Genomic DNA, 22,181 nt, shown 5'->3' on the forward strand with positions numbered 1-22,181 from the left:
GTGTTGCCACAGTGACATGTCGCATTTCTGCACGCCTCACAAGTAGCAGTTTCTTCTTTTTGCGTCTGTCGCTGTGAAATAACTCCAAAAAGCGCTGGTCTTCCTCTCCACCATCTCCAAGACGCTAGCTGCACTTTACAGCCAATCAGGAGCTCCGTCTGCTTTGGAAGAGTGGAGCAGGAGGAGGAGGAGGAGGAGTGTGCCTGCGCACTGAGCAGAGTGAGAGAGGAACGCTGTTTGCACCGCGAGTAAATACGAGTAAAGTTGCTGAAGGTATAGAAGACTTCCACAGAAATATCGATCTCATCACGCTAGTATCGAGTAAATACTGATCCCAGCTTTGGTATCAATACTATCGATATTTAGATCGATTCGCCCACCCCTACAGCAGAGTAAACGGGAGAGTTGACAGGAGCAACATCACTGCTCTGAACACAAAATATTCTTCTTAAAAGGATTACCTCACTTACCTCTGGGTTTTGCAACTGACAGTTATTTAACAAGAGCGGATATACAATAGCAGGATGTACCATCTGTAAGTCGGAATACTTTTTTTAGTCATTGTTTACGGAGTTTATCAACTGTGCTACCAGCTAGCCTTAAGTTGGCTAGCAGCGCTGTTAGCTTGCTAGTTCAGCCGCAAGCGTATGCACTGACGTTGGTCAACGCAGATGCTAGCGTCATGATGTTTTTTTTGTTTTTGAATAACATATAGCTAGCAAGCAACACTGTGTTTTGTGATTAACAGCAGCACTCTCAGCATACGGAATGGTTTGCAGCTAATAGTATCTAAGGTCAGTGCCTGGTGTGTGTTTTTATCAACCAGAAATATAACAAAGCGTAATCGAGGACAGTTCATTAACACAACATAACACAGTGCCGTCGTTTAGAGAGCTAGCGCAAATGGTAAACACACGACACGGGGAAAGGCCTGCATGAAGGAGTTTAGTGACAAGTGGCAGCTACGCAGACGTACTATTATGTGACTGTATTGTTATAGCTAGCTGTTACTGTTGGATATAGTTAGATGTGGTTGGTCTGCGCTGTTATGGGGGAGTGTCGTTAACAATTGTCAGACAGGTTAATTAGTTATACATTAGGAGAGTAGTGTGTCTTATATAACTCGTATAAAGTGTTCACCGGGGTGGATCATTGTCTGTCTTACACTCGGATTGTGTCCATGTTCACATGGCACATGCTTGACACTTTTTTTGTGATGCAGTTCGCTGTTGTCACTGCCTGCACTGTTTAAAAAGTTGTTGTCATTTTAACGTTTAAAAGAGTGTTTAAACGATATAAGATAAAATGTTATATCCTGAGTTTGTTAACCCATTAACCCAGCAAATGTCTGATATGTTCAATGTTTGTCTTACAAAAGAGAGTAAGAAGCAGTCCTGCTGTTCTTTGACACCTCTCTTGTTCCCTCTTACTTTCATTCCATTACAGTGAAGAAGGTAAATTACACCCATATAAGGGCACTGTGGTTTGGTAAACAAATCCTAACTCTGGGGGTTTACAGTGAGTAATGCATCTTCCTGGAAGATTACCAAAGGTTCTGAAAATGACTGGAATTCTCTCCTTGCCTATTCTTATCTTTCTCATTTAGCGGATCTGACCTTAGGAGCCCTCCACAGTCCCCCTTTTGCATGTCTGGAATATAGTAAATTGTCCTGCAGTTGCAATATGAAAATTCACTCATAGTGATTTGTTATGCATTATAAACTATGACGTTCTGTATATTGTGCAAAAGGTGATGAAGCTCACCGAAAATATATAAAAGCATCACATTGCCTTAACAGTCCAGGACCATATGGTGCTCCGGTGGAAGCAGAATGCTGACTCGCTGCATGTAATTCTTCAACTGAGGATGTCTTGCTTCATAACAAGTCCTGGCCTCAGTGGGATGGGCAGCACTGGCACAGACAGGCGGAAGCTCCTGGTGATACCAGAGGAAGTCTTGTCCTTCTCTCTGTGTGAGCTTTGTTCTCACTATGTTTTGTTATTCAATACCAAAAAATAGAAAGCAAAAACTATGGAGGGGGGCTACAGTGCAATGGTGATGCTGACACAGGCGCTTGTGGCAGAGCAGCCTTAGCAACCTTGAAGGTGGGATTCTTGTCCTTGTGATACAAAAGGAGTGGAAGGCATTTTTGCTCAAAAGGGGAGAGCTGCATCTCTTGAAACTCAACTGAATGTATTCTTGCTTATTAGGAGAATTGAGTGACTTTGACCCAGCTATTAAGGAATTGAACTCCACTTTTCTCCTTTTTTTAGGACATGCAGTATGCTGGTTTACTGGACTTGAACAGGTATAAGACAGCTTAAGAGGCTACTGTGTCAGTCAGAGCTTCAGCCCACCGCAGGGAGAAGAAATGGGAAACACAGCAACCAAGTTTCGTAAGGCTCTTATCAATGGGGATGAGGTCTTGACTTGGCAACTCTATGAGAGCAACCCGCAGTTCAAGGATGCTCTGGATCCCAACTCTACATATGGAGAATCCTACCAGCACAATACTCCAATGCACTATGTTGCCCGACATGCCATGACACGCTTACTCAGGTGAGAAACACGCTGACAAGCTGACGTAACGTATACATTTTGTCACATACTTCTGGAGTGATGGCTGCTAGTGAGAGGAAAAATGAATATCTAGACATTGATACACAAAGGTTTAATTGGTTTAATTGTGTCAGGTGTGCTTTGAGCTTTTTTACCAGTGTTGTGTTGCTGATAAAGTGGTTCCATCTATTTTAGTATTAGTATATTGTAAGAGAATTTTTTTCATGTTTTGTTTCTATATGTCTCAGTCCCATCTGTCTCTCCACATAGCCATCTGTTAGCAGCTCTCAGGAATGCAACATGCTGGGTTGAAATAGAATGGGGTTCCAAGAGCTACCCATCTTCCAAGCTAACAACCTTGCATGCACAGTCTTTATTCAGGCCCTATTATTCTCCACTAATGGCTTGTGCAAAGTTGCATTAAAGCTCATTCCTCTCTGCCTTGTTCTTTTAGGTCTTTCCTCCTAAACAAAGATGGCAATCCTAACAAGCGTAATGTGCACAATGAGACATCTTTGCACCTGGTCTGCATGGGGCCCCAGATCCTGACCTCAGAAGGGGCACTGCAACCTCGGCTCTCGCGGCCATATGAAGATGAGCAGCGTCGGGCAGAATGTCTGCAAATCATCCTAACATGGACTGGTGCTAAGCTTGACCACGGAGAGTATGAGACTGCTGATATTAATGCCACAGACAACAAGAAAAACACCTGCCTACATTATGCTGCTGCCTCAGGCATGAGAACATGTGTTCAGGTGAGACTGCAAAGTCTTAGTCTAATGTAAAATATTCTCAAGTATGACATTTTCAGGTACAGATCAAAGGCTTCACTGATGGAAACTGACGAGCCGCACTAAGACCGGGAGCAATCTGAGCGGAAGGAAGATAAAAGAGTCCAGAGTAGCCTCAGTGTTAACACAAATTATTCAACATCTGCTCTTTTGTACTATTAATATTTGTTGTATAGTTCGCGGTGTGTGGCCTTTTGTTAGATCTAGTCATGACCCTTGTGATAATAAGGAACTGTCAATGTCATGCTCTTATAGATCATATCAAAGGCCTCTCTGGTGGTTTTGGGGAGATGCTATGCAACACAGTACATCCTGTTAATCCCTGGGGCTGTGTGCATCACATATAAAAGTCAAAAAGATCAAGAATTAAATCAAATTTTTTTGTGTTTTTTTTATTTGCTCAGCTCCTAGTGCAGAGAGAAGCGGACCTGTTTGCAGAGAACGAAAACCGCGAGACTCCATGTGACTGTGCAGAGAAGCAGCACCACAAGGAGTTGGCCCTGCGCCTGGAGTCGCAGATGGTCTTCTCTCTTGCCCCTGAGGCGGAGGGTATAGAGGCAGAATATGCAGCCCTCGACCGAAGAGAGGTACAGAACAACACACCAAGAGGCAGCGGCTTTACAACTTACAGTTTGTCCCCCTAAACTGTTGACACTACTTTGATATAGTACAGTTGAAAAATCTAGTAAAGAACATTTTGCCATTGTTATCTTAGATACTTTTGAGAAAGATGCCATGTCCTGGCAGAAAGTGTTATAACATATTTGTTAGGTGTAATATTGGTATTAAATCTTTAGTTTAATCTTTAGTTCAGAAACTCTTCAAATATAATTTCCTTAAGATTGATTTATAACTGAAAAGCTCCAAGAAATGAATAAATGAGTCATATTTTATACTGAGTATTTCAGTCACAGTTTGTTGATGGTTGATAGTTTCCTTTTGGAAAGATGCCCCACTTAACTGTAGTTTGAAATTTTGCCAGAATTTCACATACCGATACTTCACTTGTTTTTGGTCATGTAAACAGACACAACCGCAAATAATTAGTCACACAAAACAGTCAGGCATGAAGCTTGTGACTCCCGTCATCATCAGTCCATTTGCCTTTTTGTCTGGCTAAATCATGTGTCGGCAGACATCTAGCTGTGTTTGCTTTCATTTCTTTTTTTTCTGCCAAGTTGATGTACTGAATTTCGATTTCTTACCTTTCTTTGTTCACTCCTCTCATCCTCATCTTCCATCATGTATCTGACCCCCTCTCCTCTAGTTGTATGAGGGTCTGCGGCCTCAGGATTTACGGCGACTGAAGGATATGCTTATAGTGGAGACGGCCGACATGCTGCAAGCCCCGCTTTTCACTGCGGAAGCCCTACTTCGTGCTCATGGTACTGTCAAACAAATACACATATCTTCTGTCAAAGGTAGCTTAGTGGGTTAAATAAGTACCATGAACTGTCACATGAAATCATTCTCATTGAAGTAATGACATTTTTGACAAATTCGGACATGTAAATATTTGATCCTCTGTTACAATGCCTACAGATAACACCACCCTATCCTTGAAAAAGAAATAGATTAGGTCTTTCTAGTCTACTCTTCATAAGGAGGTTCTGGTCAATGAAACCGCTGACTGTAGTTTCATGGATTTTAAAGTGTGATCAATGTAGAGATGTGCCTAGTTTCCATGTGTGCAAAATATGTTGTGTCATTTGTTTGAATATATAACCTGTATTGTAGTATTTGCCTCTTCTTATAGGGTTAAAAAGTCAACATTACTAGTTAAGCAGTGTGTCTAAAACTTAAATTGCTTCCCTTTTTTGTATTTCACAGAAGCTCTCATGACTTTTTCGCCAAGTACTGAGTGGGTGTAGTTGTGGCCTTAAGCCACCGATAGTGAAACTAGCTCCACTTAATGAAGCATGTTCAGAAATTTGTTATGTGACGCTTTTTAATACCATTGCCTGCAGTTCATTTAGCATTACTTAAATGAACGTAGCCTTTGTAAGAAGAGAAAGACATTGGTCGGGTTCCCATTCTTTAACTGTGTGGGGGTATACATGAAATATTCTTTGAGTAGTGTAGAGGAGAGTGACTCATGGACACTTTAGAATATTTTTTGGTCAATCTCCTGGGAAAGAGTTTTTGGACTTCCATATAACTCACTGCACATTAAAGCACATTCCGACTTTTACATTTCGATTCGGTCTTTTCAGTGTTGTTATCTTTTGTCTTGTTGCCTGTGCTGAACCGCCTTCTCCTCAGTCTTTCTGCACTTCTGCCAATTTGTATTTCCCAGCTAATTTTTAAGACTGAATGTGAAGACTTTTAATTCCCCTCGTTTGAATGGCCGAAAGCATGAAGATAGGGTCATGCTCATTGATTAGTTTTAATTGAATGGAGATGGGGGGAATTGTCGTGACATTCATTATCTAAACGAGGCCATTTAGAGTCTCAGGCATTTGATTGGTGGTGAAACAGGTCTTGAGGCTGATAATGGCCTAATTGCACAGTTGACCGGGTCATGTTCCTTATTTTAGGAGGGGAGACTATTTGGACTCAGGCACAGTCCACAAGTCATTCAATATTTATACTGAAAGACTCTTTTCACCAGTTTTTTGTGCTAATGTCAGATTGAACAGCTATTCTAAAAGAGAAAACCAGATGGCAGCAGGTGTTTGTTGTAAGACGTTCGGAAGTCTTCCCACTGGTGTGGGATTTGTGTGGACCTCAGTGGATTGAGCATTATTCCTACAGATAGTATGGGCTGGCATATTTTTATACAAATGCCATTTTATGCCTGAAATAAGATTTTAATTGAGAACAAGTCTTATGTGCCATATGTCGTCTGTTATATTTATCCATTTGCAATAAAATTCTGTTTTTGTATCAGCCATGTGATTCTAGAACAGAGTTGCTATTTTTATAAGCTGTGTGTAACTGGGTCTGGTGTGTTAGCCAATCACATGACTTAAAAAAAGGGTCACATTGCTCAACTCAACTGGGCATTCAGCCTTGTACAACCTTTATTTCCTGAGCACTGGCCTTGAATACATTGATTTTTTTTTGTAGTGCATTATCTGTATTCTACATTGTACTATGTGGTAAAGGAGCAGCATCCCCCCCAGCTTTTTGTCTTGTGTTAAACCTCATTGCCATGTGTGTCATAATAAAACAAATTTGGGTTTACTATGATTATGCACCTTAGTTAACATTTTTCTCTGTATTTCTTTGTATCAGACTGGGACAGAGAAAAGCTCTTAGAGGCCTGGATGAACAATGCTGAAGACTGCTGCCAACGCTCAGGGGTACAGATGCCCAACCCACCTCCAAGCGGTTATAATGCGTGGGACACCTTGCCCTCACCCAGGACACCACGCACCACCCGCTCCTCCATCACCTCCCCAGACCAAATCAGCCTCATGCCTGCCGATGAGGAATCTTCTTTGGTGAGAAACTTTCCTGTCAGGAAAGAACATGATTTATTCAGTCTTTTGTACTAAGCCAAATTGGGGTTGAGCTTCTCTTGTGAGTCATAATGAAAAATTGGAGTCAAGTTTCCTAGTCTTGCTCAGTCTCTTAGTTATAGACATCAATTGACCAGTTACCCTGACTTTGTGTGGGATTTTTTTGCAGTTTTTGAAATAGGCTTGACAGTTTTTTCAGGCATTTCTGTAAGAGCTATTGTTGTTGGAAATTGCATTTGATCTTGTGATGTGCATAAGGCATGTACTCAGTCTAACAGTAATTGTTGTAGTTAGGAGGTGTCAGTTTTTTATACAGCCCTGCTTTTGAAAAGGCCTCACAGGTAGAGAGAAGTGTCTGAAAAGTTTATGATTAGAAGACGAGGCTTATTGGATAAATGATCACTCTGCTGGTTGATGTTGAAATACTGATGATAGATAATGGTTGATGTTGTGTTAAAGTATCTTTTGTTGTCGTTTTGAAAAGATGGGCCTTGAACTGCATGGTGCATCTTGACTGAGTGTATTCAAGGGCCTGTTTAAAGGTTACAGTTGATTATATCACATTCTGCTCTTTCACAAATCAATACGTACATTGTTGGAGTACACTGCTTTCTTTATGTCTTTTCTGAGGGTCAGTCTTCCACTCTAACAAGGGCTGTGTGTCTGAGGTTGTGTTTGTTTGGGGGATCTATATCTGTGGGTGTGAGAAAATATGTCAGATGACACAAAGGTTATCAGGCAGACATACTACTCCATTTGAAGTTAAAGATCCAGTCACACAGCACAATATTTTGTGATGAAAAGCCAGCACAATCACACTTTAGGTAGTAACTTTTTTTGTCTTTTGTGTACATAGGGGACTGTAAAATAACAACACATTGTTATTATATTGTTTAGTGAGTAAAGACAACTTTATTTATAAAAAAAAACTTAAAGGGGTGTGCCCTTAAGGAAAAAATGTACCCATCTCCTCGTTCTGTTTTTGTCACACAGTGCGGTATCTGCATGTCTTCCATCTCCGTCTTTGAGGAACCTGTTGACATGCCCTGTGGCCATGAGTTCTGCAGAGTATGCTGGGAAGGGTAAGTTTTATTTTGATCCTAATTTTCAAGTCTTTTTTGGTGTATACCTAATCGCTCCCTGCAATATGCTTTTTAAGATTTCTTAATCTGAAGATCCAAGAAGGAGAAGCCCACAACATTTTCTGCCCAGCCTTTGACTGCTACCAGCTCGTACCAGTGGAAGTCATAGAGGGTGTAGTTTCCAGAGAGATGGACCGGCGCTACCTCCAGTTTGACATCAAGGTACAAATGGAAAATAGAGCTGTGCACTTAACTGTGAGAGATATTTGAAGAATATTGTTAACTTTGCAGATGAGTGTATGAGGTTGTAGTCTACAGTAAATATTACTCTGAATATAGAAGCCAGTTGACTGACTTTAAAGTGTACAGGTGGTAAGAGAGTGTGTGTGTGTGTATTAACTATCAAAGTTGGCAGGTAAGTATTAAATAATCAGCCAATTTGTTAGCTTGTCATAGAAACACATCATTCTTTGGATTTTTGGGTAAAAAAGTAATTACTCACCTATTTGGGAAGCCCTTAAGACCTGTTATAGTTGCCTGGCTGATCACTGGGACTGAAAAAATAATGCACATGTAGATTGTTGTAACGCCACATTGGTTTATCAGATCATACAAAATACTTATTTGAACTTATTACTTCTGTTCACAGGCATTTGTGGAAAACAATTCAGCAATCCGCTGGTGTCCTGTGGCGGGATGTGAAAGAGCCGTACGGCTGAACACTCAGGGCCCGGGGACCTCCACGTCAGATTCACTAAGTTTTCCCCTCCTTCGTGCCCCTGCAGTAGATTGTGGCAAAGGCCACCTATTCTGCTGGTAAGAAACGGTTGCTACTATGTTATTTCATCTAAAAATAATTATGGACATTGTAGATAACTAAATGTCAAATATTTGAATCTTTGAAATTACTTTTTTAAATAGCCGAACAGAAACATGTTTTTTTAAGTCATACAATATCTCCTGTGATAACTGTGATTGCATGTACAGTCAAAATGGAAGTTACATTACCACTGTTCGTCTGTGTTATTCCAGGGAGTGTCAGGGTGAAGCCCACGAGCCCTGTGACTGTGAAACCTGGAAGTTGTGGCTGCAGAAAGTCACTGAGATGAAACCTGAGGAATGTGAGTACTGACAGCAGCATAACAGTAGAATTGTATCATGTTAGCCAATCCTCTCATTTCCCCAAATTTGTGGTGGCAGACAAGTGATTGTTTTGGAGTTAAATTGCCAGGAACTGAACCACAGTAACTACAAACTGTTTAGCGAGAGGCCAATTAAAATCCACGATACTAAAGATAAATTATAAATTAAAAAGAAGAACCCACTCTCTGAAAGTGTGTAGTGTTTATAAGCAATACTGTGAGCAATATAATAGATGATTTAAAATGCCCCAAGTCGCTCTAAAGTGCCACTTTGTTGATGTGACAGTAGAAAGATAATAGCATTTGTTTTGTTTGGAAACCATCTTAGCCTTCGATTTCCCCAGATTCTATTTTATCTTGGCATTTCAAACAGCACAATGGAGGTACTTTGATAATAGCCAATTATTCCGTTTGTGCGTTTGTGTGTATGGGGCGGTGGGTGCAAGAGCATCTTGGGAGATGTTAGCAAACTATATAAGCAATATGCATTAGTCAGGGAGGACACTTTCCCACACAGTGCAGTGGTCTGTTTTGACGCTGTGGTAATAGTCATTCTCGTTCTCTCTCATTATGCCTTTATTTGTTCTATTTACCTCCCCCTTCTCCTATTGAAGTGGCTGGTGTGAGTGAAGCTTACGAAGACGCAGCCAATTGCTTGTGGTTGCTCACTAACTCCAAACCCTGTGCCAACTGCAAGTCCCCAATACAGAAAAACGAAGGCTGCAATCACATGCAGTGTGCTAAGGTAAGAAAGGGAGGTTCCACATGCGTGTTTTTCAAATGCCGTGAGTAGTTAGGTTACTATTTTGTCTTTATTCACTATTTTGGGACATGTGTATCAGATATGGCATACTGCTGTTTTGCATCTAGACCCAGAAAAGACAGAAGTTGTGAAGTGAACATTTAAACAGCTGTAAAAAAATAAGTGTTTTGACCATACAGAGAAATAAATTGGATGTATTATATTGCAATTGCCACATTTGCCAGAGGCTGTTTTGAATATTGGGATGTTTAGACGCCTTAACTCCATGTACTGAGGATGCAGTCAGGGAAAAGTTATCAAGTGTTTCATCAGTTTTGCTTCTATTTTTGTAGATCACTACATTTTAGGAGACAATCTAGTGTGTGTGAAGTCACAGGAATAATGAATGATTGACATACAGTGAGGGGAGGATAGCTAAGCCTCTGCAGGATAAGTGCTAAAAACAAATACTGGAAAATAAATCATTTATTTATGATTTGTTTATTTAGTCTCAGTACATCTAATTTCTAGATTGCTAAAGTCTCAGAGCAACAACACACTTTTAAAACACTACAATGACAAAAGCACCACACTTTTGTGGTGACTTTTGTGTGAAGACAGAGTATCAGATTTAAACACAATCATATTTCATATCTGACAGATTAACATAATTAATATAATTAAAAGATTAGTATACATAGCTAAGGGACCACATATGCTTTTTAACAGACAGCAGTAATATCTCTCAAGTGACATGGTACTCATGTTCAAAAACAGTCCATCAAACAGTGAGTAAGAATGACAGTTAGAAGCTTGTGTCTCAGAAGACCAGATGAAATATTACAAAGGTACCTGAGATAAAACACTCAGACTTTTGAGAAGGGAGACTGATAATCAAATACAAGTCATGTTGCCTGACTGCTTCTGCTTTTTTTACCACCATTGCTGGAGGGTAGACCATAAAAGGAGCACAGTGCAGTCACACAGCCAGGATCTTTTTGGTGTCTGTCTCCACTGGTTAAAGAAGCTGACTAGAGACGCAGATTAGTTTGGATAGAATGGGTCATTTTTACAGGCCGAAAAGCCACAGAGGGCTCTGCCTCTTGACCTGTTATTACCTGGTAAGAAATGGCTTCACCCCCCTGTTGCTTAGAAACACTGGACTCAGTGTTGCCAAGGAACCTTTGTCTTTTCCCTGCCATTTTCTTCCCTCTAGTGTGGCTTCACACTTTTGTCTCTCAATTTCACGTGGTGTCTTTTGTTTCTGTGTTTCCATTCACCTCCCCCTCTTGATTCGGTATTGATTTTTCTGAAGTATCATGAAAGCATAAGGCTTCCAAGACAACAGAGGTCTCAGCCTTTAGGTTTTTTTGTGTTGCTGTGGCTAACTTGTCACCTACAGAAGTACTTGTGGCATGGGGAGAGAAATCACTTACATACAAATAGGCTGCAGATTGGAGTGGTTATAGTGTTTTGTTGTTCTGCTGTACCAGATGTACTGATTTCAAATGTAGTCTGAGTGCCTTCTAGTGGCAGCAGACTACAAGCATGTTCTGCAAGATTCAAACAGGTACCTGTGTCTTCTTGTAAACCCTGCTATTTGTAAAAGAAAAAGAAGATTAGAAGATGCTACAGATGGTGAAAGATTAAATTGAATTGCCTTATGGTCTCTTAAATTTACCATTCAGACTTAATGATACATTTTGTAGCTATTCCAAAAATGTCATTAAATCTCATTGTGAAGTTCTCTTTGATCCTATGTGGTCTCTGCTAATAAATTTGGGACTTTTAGTATGTTATAATGTGTAATGACATAAGTCATGTTTCCTCATCTCCTGCAGTGTAAGTATGACTTCTGTTGGATCTGCCTGGAAGAATGGAAAAAGCACAGCTCATCAACAGGGGGCTACTATCGCTGCACTCGCTATGAGGTCATCCAACAGGTGGAGGAGCAGTCAAAGGAGATGACTGAAGAGGTACATACATACACACCGGAACCGAGCAATATATTATTTTCTTTTTTTTCTTCTTCTTTTAGCCCAGTTAGCTGTACCCTCTCTAAAATATTACTTCACAGCAATATACAACAACAGGGACCAAACAGAGCTGAGTGATGGCAGTTGTTACAAGTAGCACCCTATATTATGAAGATGTATAGTAAATATTCTGAAAATGTGCACAGGACTTAGACTTGTCTATTATTTTCAAGGCCTTGAGACTACTTCCACAATTTTACATTACACCCCAGAACATTCTTATTTAAAGAATCAAAATACATGATAGTGCATCAAGCCTCTGTTATTCTGGAGACGTATTGTAAAGAAAAATCTACACACGGACAGCTATGAGAGTACGTCTGTCTGTCACTACACTATCAGGACATATATAAACACACAAAAGCACATCTGACCATCAGGTCATCAGCAAACTATTTTAACCACCTTCATGGAAAAACACTACTTAGTAGGTACAATTTTACTATGAGAGGACACGGCATACTCGTGAGGTTTTTAATTGTGACTGGTGTCTCATTCTGGATTTGCAGGCAGAGAAGAAGCACCAGAGTTATCAGGAACTCAGCCGTTTTATGCACTACTACACACGCTTCAAGAACCATGAGCACAGCTATCAGGTAATCAGGACTGGCTTTGCTTTCCAATGATGTCTGCTTCGTATAGTAGAGAAGTAGAGTAAAGTCATGCATATATTGTAGCTACTGGGAACGTAGTCCTATAAAACTACCACATGACCCATAGGCGTAGCTACCATTATATCAGCCAACAACTTTTTGAAAACTGAAAGATGATGAGAAGACCACTGTGTGCAATCAAAACATGCTGATGTTATTTTATTGACATTGATATATGTATATATGTATATATATATGTATTTTAAAGCTCACTTATATTGGTTGTTAATTGAAAAGTAAAGCACAATCCATCTTTTGATATTTGAGGTTGATACTGAGAGTGAGTCAGAGGCAGGGCCATCATGTAGGGCCAGTGGAGGAAGTTCTATTGCTGAGGTGAGTGATGACGGGAAAAACTCTCAAGTGGACACGAGGGAGATTGCCAGTCTTTTGTCTCTGCAAATGACAGAAGGCGGCAGATATGGAGGCTTTGTATAATCAAAACTTATATTTAGGCAATCAGTCCACTGTATGGATGGACAGACTTCCCCAGATGGGTTTACTCGACAATAATAAGGCTTTGTGTCTTCCTCACAATAGCTGGAACAGCGCCTGTTGAAAACAGCCAAAGAGAAGATGGAGCAGCTCAGTCGAGCCCTGAGTGGAAGTGAGTGTGCAGTCTGTCATAACGGTGTCAATCTTTAGCATTTAGATGCATCTTTGTCTGGTCCTTTGACATTAAAATAAACACAAAGCCGTTTTAATAATGTATTCATCACTGCTGGTAGAGTTATTATTCAGCAGGGATGTCTAAGTTGCACTGCCAATAAGTTTTGTCTAGAGTCCTTTAAACACCAATCCGTGTAGGCAATTACGTACTGTTTAGCATAGCCATATTTTGTTGTGCTGTACATCTGCTAAATTTCAGTAATGTCTGATTGCAGTGGTCCTGCTCATATAATTGTGGCTGACAGAAGTGGAAATGGTCCAAACTTAGATGTCATGGGTTTGGCTCAGCTGAAAGTTTGAGCATAATACAGCTGCAAACAGATTTTATTCTCCAACAACCATCTCTGGCAGTCACTATTGTATACTCTCATGCAGTGTAAGTTGAGAACAGAAGTGTATGGATCACTTATTACAAGGCTCAAATGGTAAGAATATATACTCAAATGAGCAGATTAGAAGTTGAGCATGATGTGGATGATCATGGAGGATCCAGAAAAGGATATTGTTTCAGTAGCTGCTGAAAAGAAAAGTTTAGAGTACATTAAAGGCCTGATCAATTCTTGGTCTTTCAAACTACATACCACAGTTATAACTTAAAAGACAGTGTCTGCGATTGATTTAGTACAATGGAGCTGTTCTTTTTCAAGATTTCTCACCATATAACTGATTGGCTTAAAAGTAAAGTGAGTCGATTCAGGTTGGAACAAGGGACCACTTCTACAGTAGTTAAGCACTTCTTCATTTTTTGTCATCTGAAACTGCCTCTTTCTCTTTCCCAGGGGAAGGAGGCCCACCTGACACTACATTCATTGAAGATGCAGTCCTAGAACTACTAAAGACTCGCCGCATCCTCAAGTGCTCTTATCCTTATGGGTTCTTTCTGGAGCCCAAAAGCACAAAGAAAGAGATCTACGAGCTTATGCAGGTTTCAGGCCTATAGTACTTACTGAGCAGAAAGACACTTTCACAGCAGTCAGTCCTGTTCTTGCTGAATATGGGACATTAAAGTTGTGGGACTAAAGCTTTCTACCTCATGATCTGCATAATTTGCCTGAGTAGTATGTGCACATCTCAGCTTTTAGTTAAACATCTAGTGTTATATATTTTATGATTCCCAGTATAGACCTAAAATATACTGTGCTTTCCTGCTATCTTTTATATCGAAGCCTTTCAGATACCATAAAATGACTGGGCAAGGCTCCCAAAGGTCTTACAGTTTCTCAAATGCTTGTAAAATTAATACATTTTTGAAGTAGATGCATAAACAGTTGCCATAAAAGCTGTTCACTTGTAGAGCTACTTTTAATGTCACTTTGCCCTTGATCATACAAGTTTGGGGACAGTTTTAGAAACTCTGTATTTAGTATATGCTAAGGTTGCTTAAAAAACTCTAAGCCAGCTGCCTTCTGTCCTCAGACGGACTTGGAAATGGTGACTGAAGACTTGGCACAAAAGGTTAACAGGCCTTACCTGCGAACACCACGTCACAAGATCATCCGTGCAGCGTGTCTGGTGCAGCAGAAGAGGCAGGAGTTCCTGGCCTCGGTAGCTAGAGGAGTGGCCCCCAATGACTCTCCTGAGGCCCCCAGGCGCAGGTGCACATACTGACAGTTCACTAACAGCGATTCCATAATATTGCTACATGCACAATATTATTATAAAATTATGAGGAGGGAATAATGAGCTACTCTGTGTTTTTAAATACCAATCTTATGCTAACAATTTTTGTGTCTTGCTGACTTGCAGTTTTGCTGGCGGAACATGGGACTGGGAATATTTGGGCTTTGCATCACCTGAGGTAAGAGAAGAAGCATATTTAATTTAAATATAATGTCTAAAATGTGGTTTGATCACTCCTAGGGTTGATCAACATGGGTTTTACAGTGTCACTTCTGATAATGAATATTACTAATATACACAGGAGACCGATAATTGTAATTCATTTATTAAATGTAATGTAAAAGCTCACACAACCTTTTTTACATGATTAAAGGCACATCGAATGAAGAGTGACAAAACATAACAATTTATATAATAAATAAACAAATAAATAATCTATTAAACAATTAGATGAGCAGAAACACAACTCTAAACAAAGAAACTCTACAAGCCCAGATTCCCCGCTTCAAGCTCTTGAATAAAAAATGACTTGGATGACTGAGAATCTTCAACGTATTGCATAGCATCATATTTGTGTAACTTCTGTTTTTAGATTATCGTAATCTTTATTGCAACTTCAGATATATCTAAAAGAAATCCACAATCCTACTGACGGCTGACACAGCTTAACCTAATCACTACACTGTATGGCCTCACAGATTATGATTTGGATTTCAGACAGAGGTTTCTGATATGAGGTGCACTGTAAAATGATCACCAATCATTTTAAATCGAGTCTGCCAAATGCAACCAAGATGGAGCCGCTCTGCTCATGCAGCTCTCATCTGTAATCAAACCTGTACTTCAGACTCAAAGTGTTTAATCGGTGTGCTTGAAACAGATACCTGTGATTCTCATACTATTCATCTAGGGAGTGCTTGATTTGATGCAGTAATATAGGTACTACTTATTAATATCACACCTAATCAGATTTAATTAATTGCAGAAGCTTAATTTGTGGTTATTATATAATTAAACTAAATTGTGCAGTCCTAGAATATTTGTTCTGTAATGTATATTCTACGCTTCTCAACATCACTGGTTTAAATTTGGCTGACAAACCATTATGGCCAAAAGATCACTGTGTTATTCGGCACACTGGAACAGGCCAGATGGTTCAGTGTTCCCCTGTGCACCCATTTGGAATGATTAAAAGCACAGTACTCTGGCAAACACCTAAGTAGGTTGCTCCAGATCATTGCACATTAGTAACAGGTGTTTGCAGTTAACACTTACAGTCATAAAACTGTCCAGCACATAATGGTTTGATTATTGACCTGCTTTTTTTTTCCACAGAGCTTGATGCATGAACTCAATAATAGTGCATAAGTCAGAACATTGCAGTTATACTCTAGGTTTCTGTTGTTGTATAGCGTGCTGTTTACATAAATTTTTCTTATCTAAAACAAATTCACTCGGCTCACACAGCTTTATCATTCATAGGCTTGTTGTAGTGGTAAAAACATGACCAAAAGAGCTTTTCATGTTATTGTGTAGATGTCTTAAAGCTACCATTACCCAGTATATCTTTATCTCAGGGAACGTTTAAACTCTAAAACATGGAATGAAACTATGTTCTCTGTTCCATTCAGTGACTCTGTAAGCTATGTCACTAAATCAACATGCACAAGACCTCCTGTAAGTGTAACACAGCCATTAATGCATTTTTCCTACTGTGACAGGTCAAAATGTGTGTTGTGGAGAATGTCTGTTGACAGGGAAACAAATGACGAGATGAATCCCGTCTGCCAGTTTGATAAACGAGTTTTAGAACTCCTTTTCTCCTGCCTGCTCAGCACCATGCTGTGAGGCATGTTTGCTTAAGGCCTAGAAAGGAAACGTCTACTGCTAGACAAATATTTTCAAACCTGGAAAAAGGCTGTTAATTCTGCAATTTTTATTTTTTAATGTATTCTCAATTTATTACCCATTCCAGACCAAAGGCAGGAGGATAATAAGGTTAGTAAACCTGCCTCGTCTAAAGAGGACACAGGATGCAGTGTTGCTTGTTAATCCTAATACAGTGAAAAGGTGAAGTAGAGATCCTGACAACACACAATTTACTGCAGAATCAGAAATCACGTCTGTACTGATTTTATGAGTAATGGAGTATACAAGCTAGCTGAAGCACTTGAAAGTATACGAAGCACAAGAAAAGGTTTAATTAAGCTAGGTGCACACTACAAAGAGGTGGCTTGTCTTCAAAAGAACACATTACAAATGTAAATCCAGGTGAGATGCTCATCTGACCTCCACCCTCTGTTCTCTTACAGGATTTAAATTACAAACAAGCCAGCAATACTCTCTTGTAAACTCATTATTTTGGGTGCGTGTACTTAGAAGTTCACAGTAAATATTGCCACCAGATGCTAAACACAGAGGCATTCTCTGTTTTTTTTAAACTGTAGCCACCTAATTAAGAGCCTCTGTCTCTCTGCTGCAGTGGTTAATGGGAACACCATAGTAATAATCAAAGCTGGATGACACTGCCTCACAGGCACAGCTACAGATGGTCTGGTGCATGCCTCTTACAATGCCTGCGGATCACTTCATAGTGGCTATTTTTAGAGCGATGGAAACATGAAAGACAGGGTTTGGATGACAGGCTTTTGATTATGAATGAATGTGACTCGGTGACTTCTTGTAACTGAATGAGAAGATTGAATGAAACGTGCAGTTGAACGTTTCTGATGGTAAATTCTATATTCATTTTAACGAGTGCAGCCGTGCATTTATCAGAAGCTTTTAAAGGTTGGCAGAGACACTGAAATGTTAATTCGTTTGGCACTTCACCACTACAAGTTGTGATGGTGCTTTGCATGCAGCCAAAACCGATTCAACCCACCAAGAAGCACAACCTCTACAAAACGTCTGAAGGTGCTCTGCTGCATCTCACACAAATACATTAGCAGGAGAGCCTTTATAAGTGCAAGCTGGATCAGTCTAATATTAGTATTAAACAACAGTGTCTGTATTACAAGCTTGGTCTATGGTACACACACTCTCAGGTTCTTTATAATTATCAGTCCTCTTTATCATTTTTGCTAAATGAATAAATAATAATGAAAGTCTTTTACTGATAAGTTATTTTTTGTTTTGTTTTTTTAGGAGTATGCAGAGTTCCAGTACAGACGGAGACACAGACAACGGAGGAGAGGCGACATGTCTAGTCTCCGTAGCAACACACCTGACCCTGATGACCTTGGGGATGGAGGTACTACAGCAAATATTTACAACTTTCCTCGCAGCGAACTTTATTAACTAAACAAAAAGTCGTTGACCTAAATGTCTTCATTATGATTGGTCTGTTATTTTACATATCTGTTCAAATTTTGAAATGTGCAGAAGGTCACAGCATTTAGAGATCATTACGACTCTTGCTGATTTGGTTTCATTGCCATTATTACAAAGTTGTCCAGTCGGCTTCATGCAAATTGCTACTGCTGGAGTTCAGTAAGCCAATAATTCTCACCTATCAGTGATGTCCATCATGTTAGCGCTTTGTTTTTGGCTGTGTGAAGTGAAGGATGGATGAAGCTTGCAATTTTGAAGCCAGCTAATGGGTTCCACGTGCCAAGAAAGATTAATTGATTTCAGACAAAGACAGTGAATTGGTGGATTTCCTGGGGAAATGCTGAAGGTGCACACTCTAACAGGTTTCTATCCATTTTGCAGGGATCACTAACCTGAAAATGGTTTTACTAAATGTGATAATTAGCAATGGATTAAATTGTTATCCAAGCACTGCTGTAATGATTCAATTTAATGACTGTAATTTTTGACCGTGACCTTTCTGTCTTTTTTTTTTTCTTTGCCTACCAAGACTCACAGGATTTGGGAGGTGGACGTCGACAAGGTCCCCTGATGGTGAGTGCAGGTTCTTTAAAGAATACTTTTGTGGGAATAGTGACATTTACAGATAAAAAGGAGAACACACTAAGACAGACCAAATCACTTTAGTTTGTGGGGCTTTATCCTTTAGAAGATTTAACCCTTTATAATGCACTCAGAACAGCAGCTATAAAATAGCCTGAGTCTTTACCAACAGGTTTCTGTGTCAAAATGTCTTGTCTGCTCTGCATCAACACGCTGTTTTAACATTCTTTGCCTGTAGGTGGCGCACGCTGCTCTGTAGCTAGTTTGGCTTATGTCATTGAGTCTGTTTACCTTTTGTATTCTCACAGGGCCTTGGTTCCTTGGATGATGATGACCCTAACATTCTGCTGGCGATTCAGTTGTCACTCCAGGACTCGGGGATGACAGGCAGCGGATCCAACAATGAGGTCCTGGCTAACGAAGCCTCACTTGGAGCAATTGGCACATCCCTGCCTTCAAGGCTTGAACAGAGCGCTCCAGGTGTTGAAGTCCTCCCAAGAGCCTCTCTAAGCAGCTCTGAACTGCTGGAGCTGGGAGATAACTTGGCAAGACTTGGCAACATCAGCAGCCAGTACTCAGCTGCCACTAGCGTTTCCATCTCAGTGCAGCGCCGTGATCATCACCGGGCTAACGGGGCTTCTATGCCGATACCAATGGCTCCAGGTGGCAGCAACTCCTCAACAGGTCTCTTCTCTTCTTCCCCTGACACCACAGACTCGACCACATGTGGCAGCCATGACCCCTCCTCTTCCTCCACATTAGCAGCCAATGCTAACCTCTTGGGCAATATCATGGCTTGGTTCCATGACATGAATCCTCAAGGTATCACTCTCGTCCCTCCAACCTCCTCTGACACCGACGCAAACCTGGGGTCACTCAACACAGGCGGAGAAGGCTGTCTGCAAGATGATGAGAAAGTCAGGGTCGTCGTGCTTCCTGACAGCAGGAAACCTCAAGAGGTGATGGCAGATGTGGGGTTCTGCTCTCAGAGACTCAGTGACATGGAGGGAAAAGAGTGTGCTGTCGCGGAGAGGCCGACTCAGTTAGATCTAGTGGGGCTGGACACCATGCCTCTTCCTTATATGGCGACCCTCGACACAAGTGGAGAACACGCTGAGTGCGGAGGCTCAAAGGTCTGCCATGCCGACAGTCCAAGATGTGACTCTGTATCTGACCAGCTGCCCAGCACCAGCTCTTCTGAATGGGAAGACCAAGTGCACTTGGTATGATCTGATTGGCTAAGAGGAGCTTTTTATTTTGAAAGGCCAAAAACCACTACAGATTGCAACATAAAGGAATATGTGAAGAATCTATTCAGGTGGAATGTATTCAGAATGAAGAATGTGTCAGCCAAATTCAGCTTGAAAGTGAGGGAAGCGTTTAGACTCCTAATTTTCAGCCTAGTAGTGCAGTGAAATTGGTTTTATGTGTTCACTGTACTGCGTTGCTCTTCCCTCAACACACAGCCCTCCTGCAAAGAAAGCACTAACTAAAAGAACACATATAATTGAATCCTAAAATGGATCTCATACTGATACAAACACAACTAAGAAGCTATTTCTAACATAAAGTTTAGAAGAGATTTAGAAACTGTAGCCTAGCAACTTTCATTTTTTCCCCCACTGGAGTAAAAGCCTACTGCATCAGTCTGGATCAGGTCAAATGGAGAATATTCAGCTGTACATAGTGAGCAGAAGAATCTTTTGCTCCAGTATTCAATCTTTAGGATAAAGGCAGAGAGATACTTGCTGCTATCCTTGTGTCCATATCTGTCTACTTTATAGGTGCCAAACACTGACTAGCAAAAGCACAGTTTGCAGTCACTAAGTGGATTCTTCAGAGCAAACTGTGCCTGCTTATTACAATCTCGACTCAGCTGATCTTACAATGTGAAAGTCTCGAGCCATATTTTTATTTGAGATTGCAGCTGAGTGATCTTTTTAATTCTCACTGGCTAAAAGTGTAGTGTGCTGTGTAAAACTGTAGTTTAAGACCTTAACGGTTGTGTACTTTAATATGTGAAACGTTCAACAAAAAAAATAAGTATTGAAAAGTAGGTGGCCTGCTCAGAAACATTTCACAAGGGACAACGGTTATTCATCTCAAAGTGTCAATGCTTAACACGTCTGAGAATATGAAGTGTGCTTCAGAAACAAACGACGACAGGCCCTCAGGGGCTGAGTCAGTTCACACCTTTGTGACAACATACTCTGAATTTCATTGTCTTAAATTAATATTTGAGCACTGCAGCTGAAGGTGAAGTGTTTATGTACTGCAGGGAAGGCCAGTGAATGATAATCAGGCAATCACATTCAGACTTGGGCACATTAATTAATGAAGCCTGTCACAGTAATTTATCTTTGGGTCCTGTATAAGTACAATAACGAGCTTAAGCCTTCTTAGATCTCTGCAGTTGTCTCGTACCGGAGGGCAACACATGCACGCAGAATTCATGAATGTGTACAGCATCTCAACCATACAGCAAAGTCCATGTCTTTGAAAATGGTTCTCTACGGAATTTGAGATACAGTGCCTTTGTGTCAATCACTATTTTATTATTATTATTATTATTTTCATCTTTTCATCTGAGTGTAAACAAACACCTGTTACCTTAACATTATATCTCTCACATAGACATGATTTGTTTTTTTAGAACTTTGTAGCATGAGGCATTTTGTTGGTTCTAGTTGTTAATGGATAACACTGATTTTTATATGATTAGAATGGCAGATTAAAATGAATTCCCAAATATTCTGAAGAAAAGGTTATTCTCTGGTTACTGTGCAGTAAGGCTTCTGTTGGTTTTTCCTGTGGTCTAGATACTAAAATCACTGTATTGAGTTTGGAATAAGATGACCTACTGTATGTGTATACTGTATCTTACCTGAAGACACTAAAACGGTGGAGCGTTGCAATATAAAGTAGGTACTTATTTTAAACACACCTGATCCTGTGGGAAAAAATGGATTGTGAGTAACCTGTTGAAGTAAAATATACTGGCAGATCTGTGTTTTTTACCGTTAGGACTTAATTCACTCTGTGTACAGACTCATGTCTGACTGAAATAAATGACAGTTTCCCCAGTAGCAGAAAAATAGAGCAACAACACATCTAAAGATAGTGTTTGCTTTGACAAGTGTCTTGAAGTTGTGAAACTGTGTGCCATACGGTTAATGGAGCGAAAAGTAAATGGAGATAATGTCATAGTGTTAATTAGAGGAGATAACATACTGTAAGTTGCCCTTTCTGTGTAACAGTATGCTGTGCATGAAGTGGGTACACGTTAAAACGGAATTTATACTTTGTAATTCACCTCTAATGTCCAGGTGATTTATTTTAAAATGGCATATAACATTTTGTAACTCGTTGAGATTTTCTATTGTAAAGCAACTAATCCTTGAAATGCTATTTGCACTTTCATAGTCTATACTTGATACATTCCCTCTTTATATGGAGAAAAAAAATGTTTGGTGTGTGATGCCAATAAACTGTGTTGAGTTTTACTGT

The 22,181-nt window shown here is 40.2% G+C and overlaps 1 protein-coding gene and 1 long non-coding RNA gene across 5 annotated transcripts; one reads left to right on the forward strand and one right to left on the reverse strand.

Annotated features, from left to right (window-relative positions):
* The first annotated feature begins 209 nt into the window (after positions 1-209).
* On the forward strand, positions 210-22,177 carry ankib1b (ankyrin repeat and IBR domain containing 1b). 4 transcript variants are annotated; one of them, XM_028424623.1, is made up of 21 exons: positions 577-794; positions 1,800-1,973; positions 2,275-2,560; positions 3,015-3,315; positions 3,756-3,938; positions 4,619-4,736; positions 6,589-6,797; positions 7,809-7,897; positions 7,975-8,119; positions 8,547-8,713; positions 8,930-9,018; positions 9,654-9,784; positions 11,623-11,757; positions 12,327-12,413; positions 13,011-13,077; positions 13,919-14,064; positions 14,556-14,734; positions 14,886-14,937; positions 17,907-18,012; positions 18,622-18,665; positions 18,983-22,177. In XM_028424623.1, exons 3-21 carry the CDS (start codon positions 2,373-2,375, stop codon positions 19,901-19,903), a joined length of 3,357 nt encoding a protein of 1,118 aa, XP_028280424.1. In that variant the 5' UTR covers positions 577-794; positions 1,800-1,973; positions 2,275-2,372; the 3' UTR covers positions 19,904-22,177. The 4 variants fall into 4 exon arrangements, with proteins under 4 accessions (XP_028280423.1, XP_028280426.1, XP_028280424.1 ...); XM_028424622.1 differs by lacking the exons at positions 577-794; positions 1,800-1,973 and adding an exon at positions 210-535; XM_028424625.1 differs by lacking the exons at positions 577-794; positions 1,800-1,973 and adding an exon at positions 214-273.
* Positions 7,808-8,441, reverse strand: LOC114448019 (uncharacterized). Its single transcript, XR_003671884.1, has 2 exons — positions 8,400-8,441; positions 7,808-8,150 (listed from the first exon to the last, which is right to left on the reverse strand). It is a non-coding gene; the product is annotated as an uncharacterized LOC114448019 (long non-coding RNA).
* Positions 22,178-22,181: the final 4 nt, after the last annotated feature.

Source organism: Parambassis ranga, chromosome 16 (genome assembly GCF_900634625.1).
Source record: "Parambassis ranga chromosome 16, fParRan2.1, whole genome shotgun sequence".
Classification (NCBI taxonomy): Eukaryota; Metazoa; Chordata; class Actinopteri; family Ambassidae; genus Parambassis; species Parambassis ranga.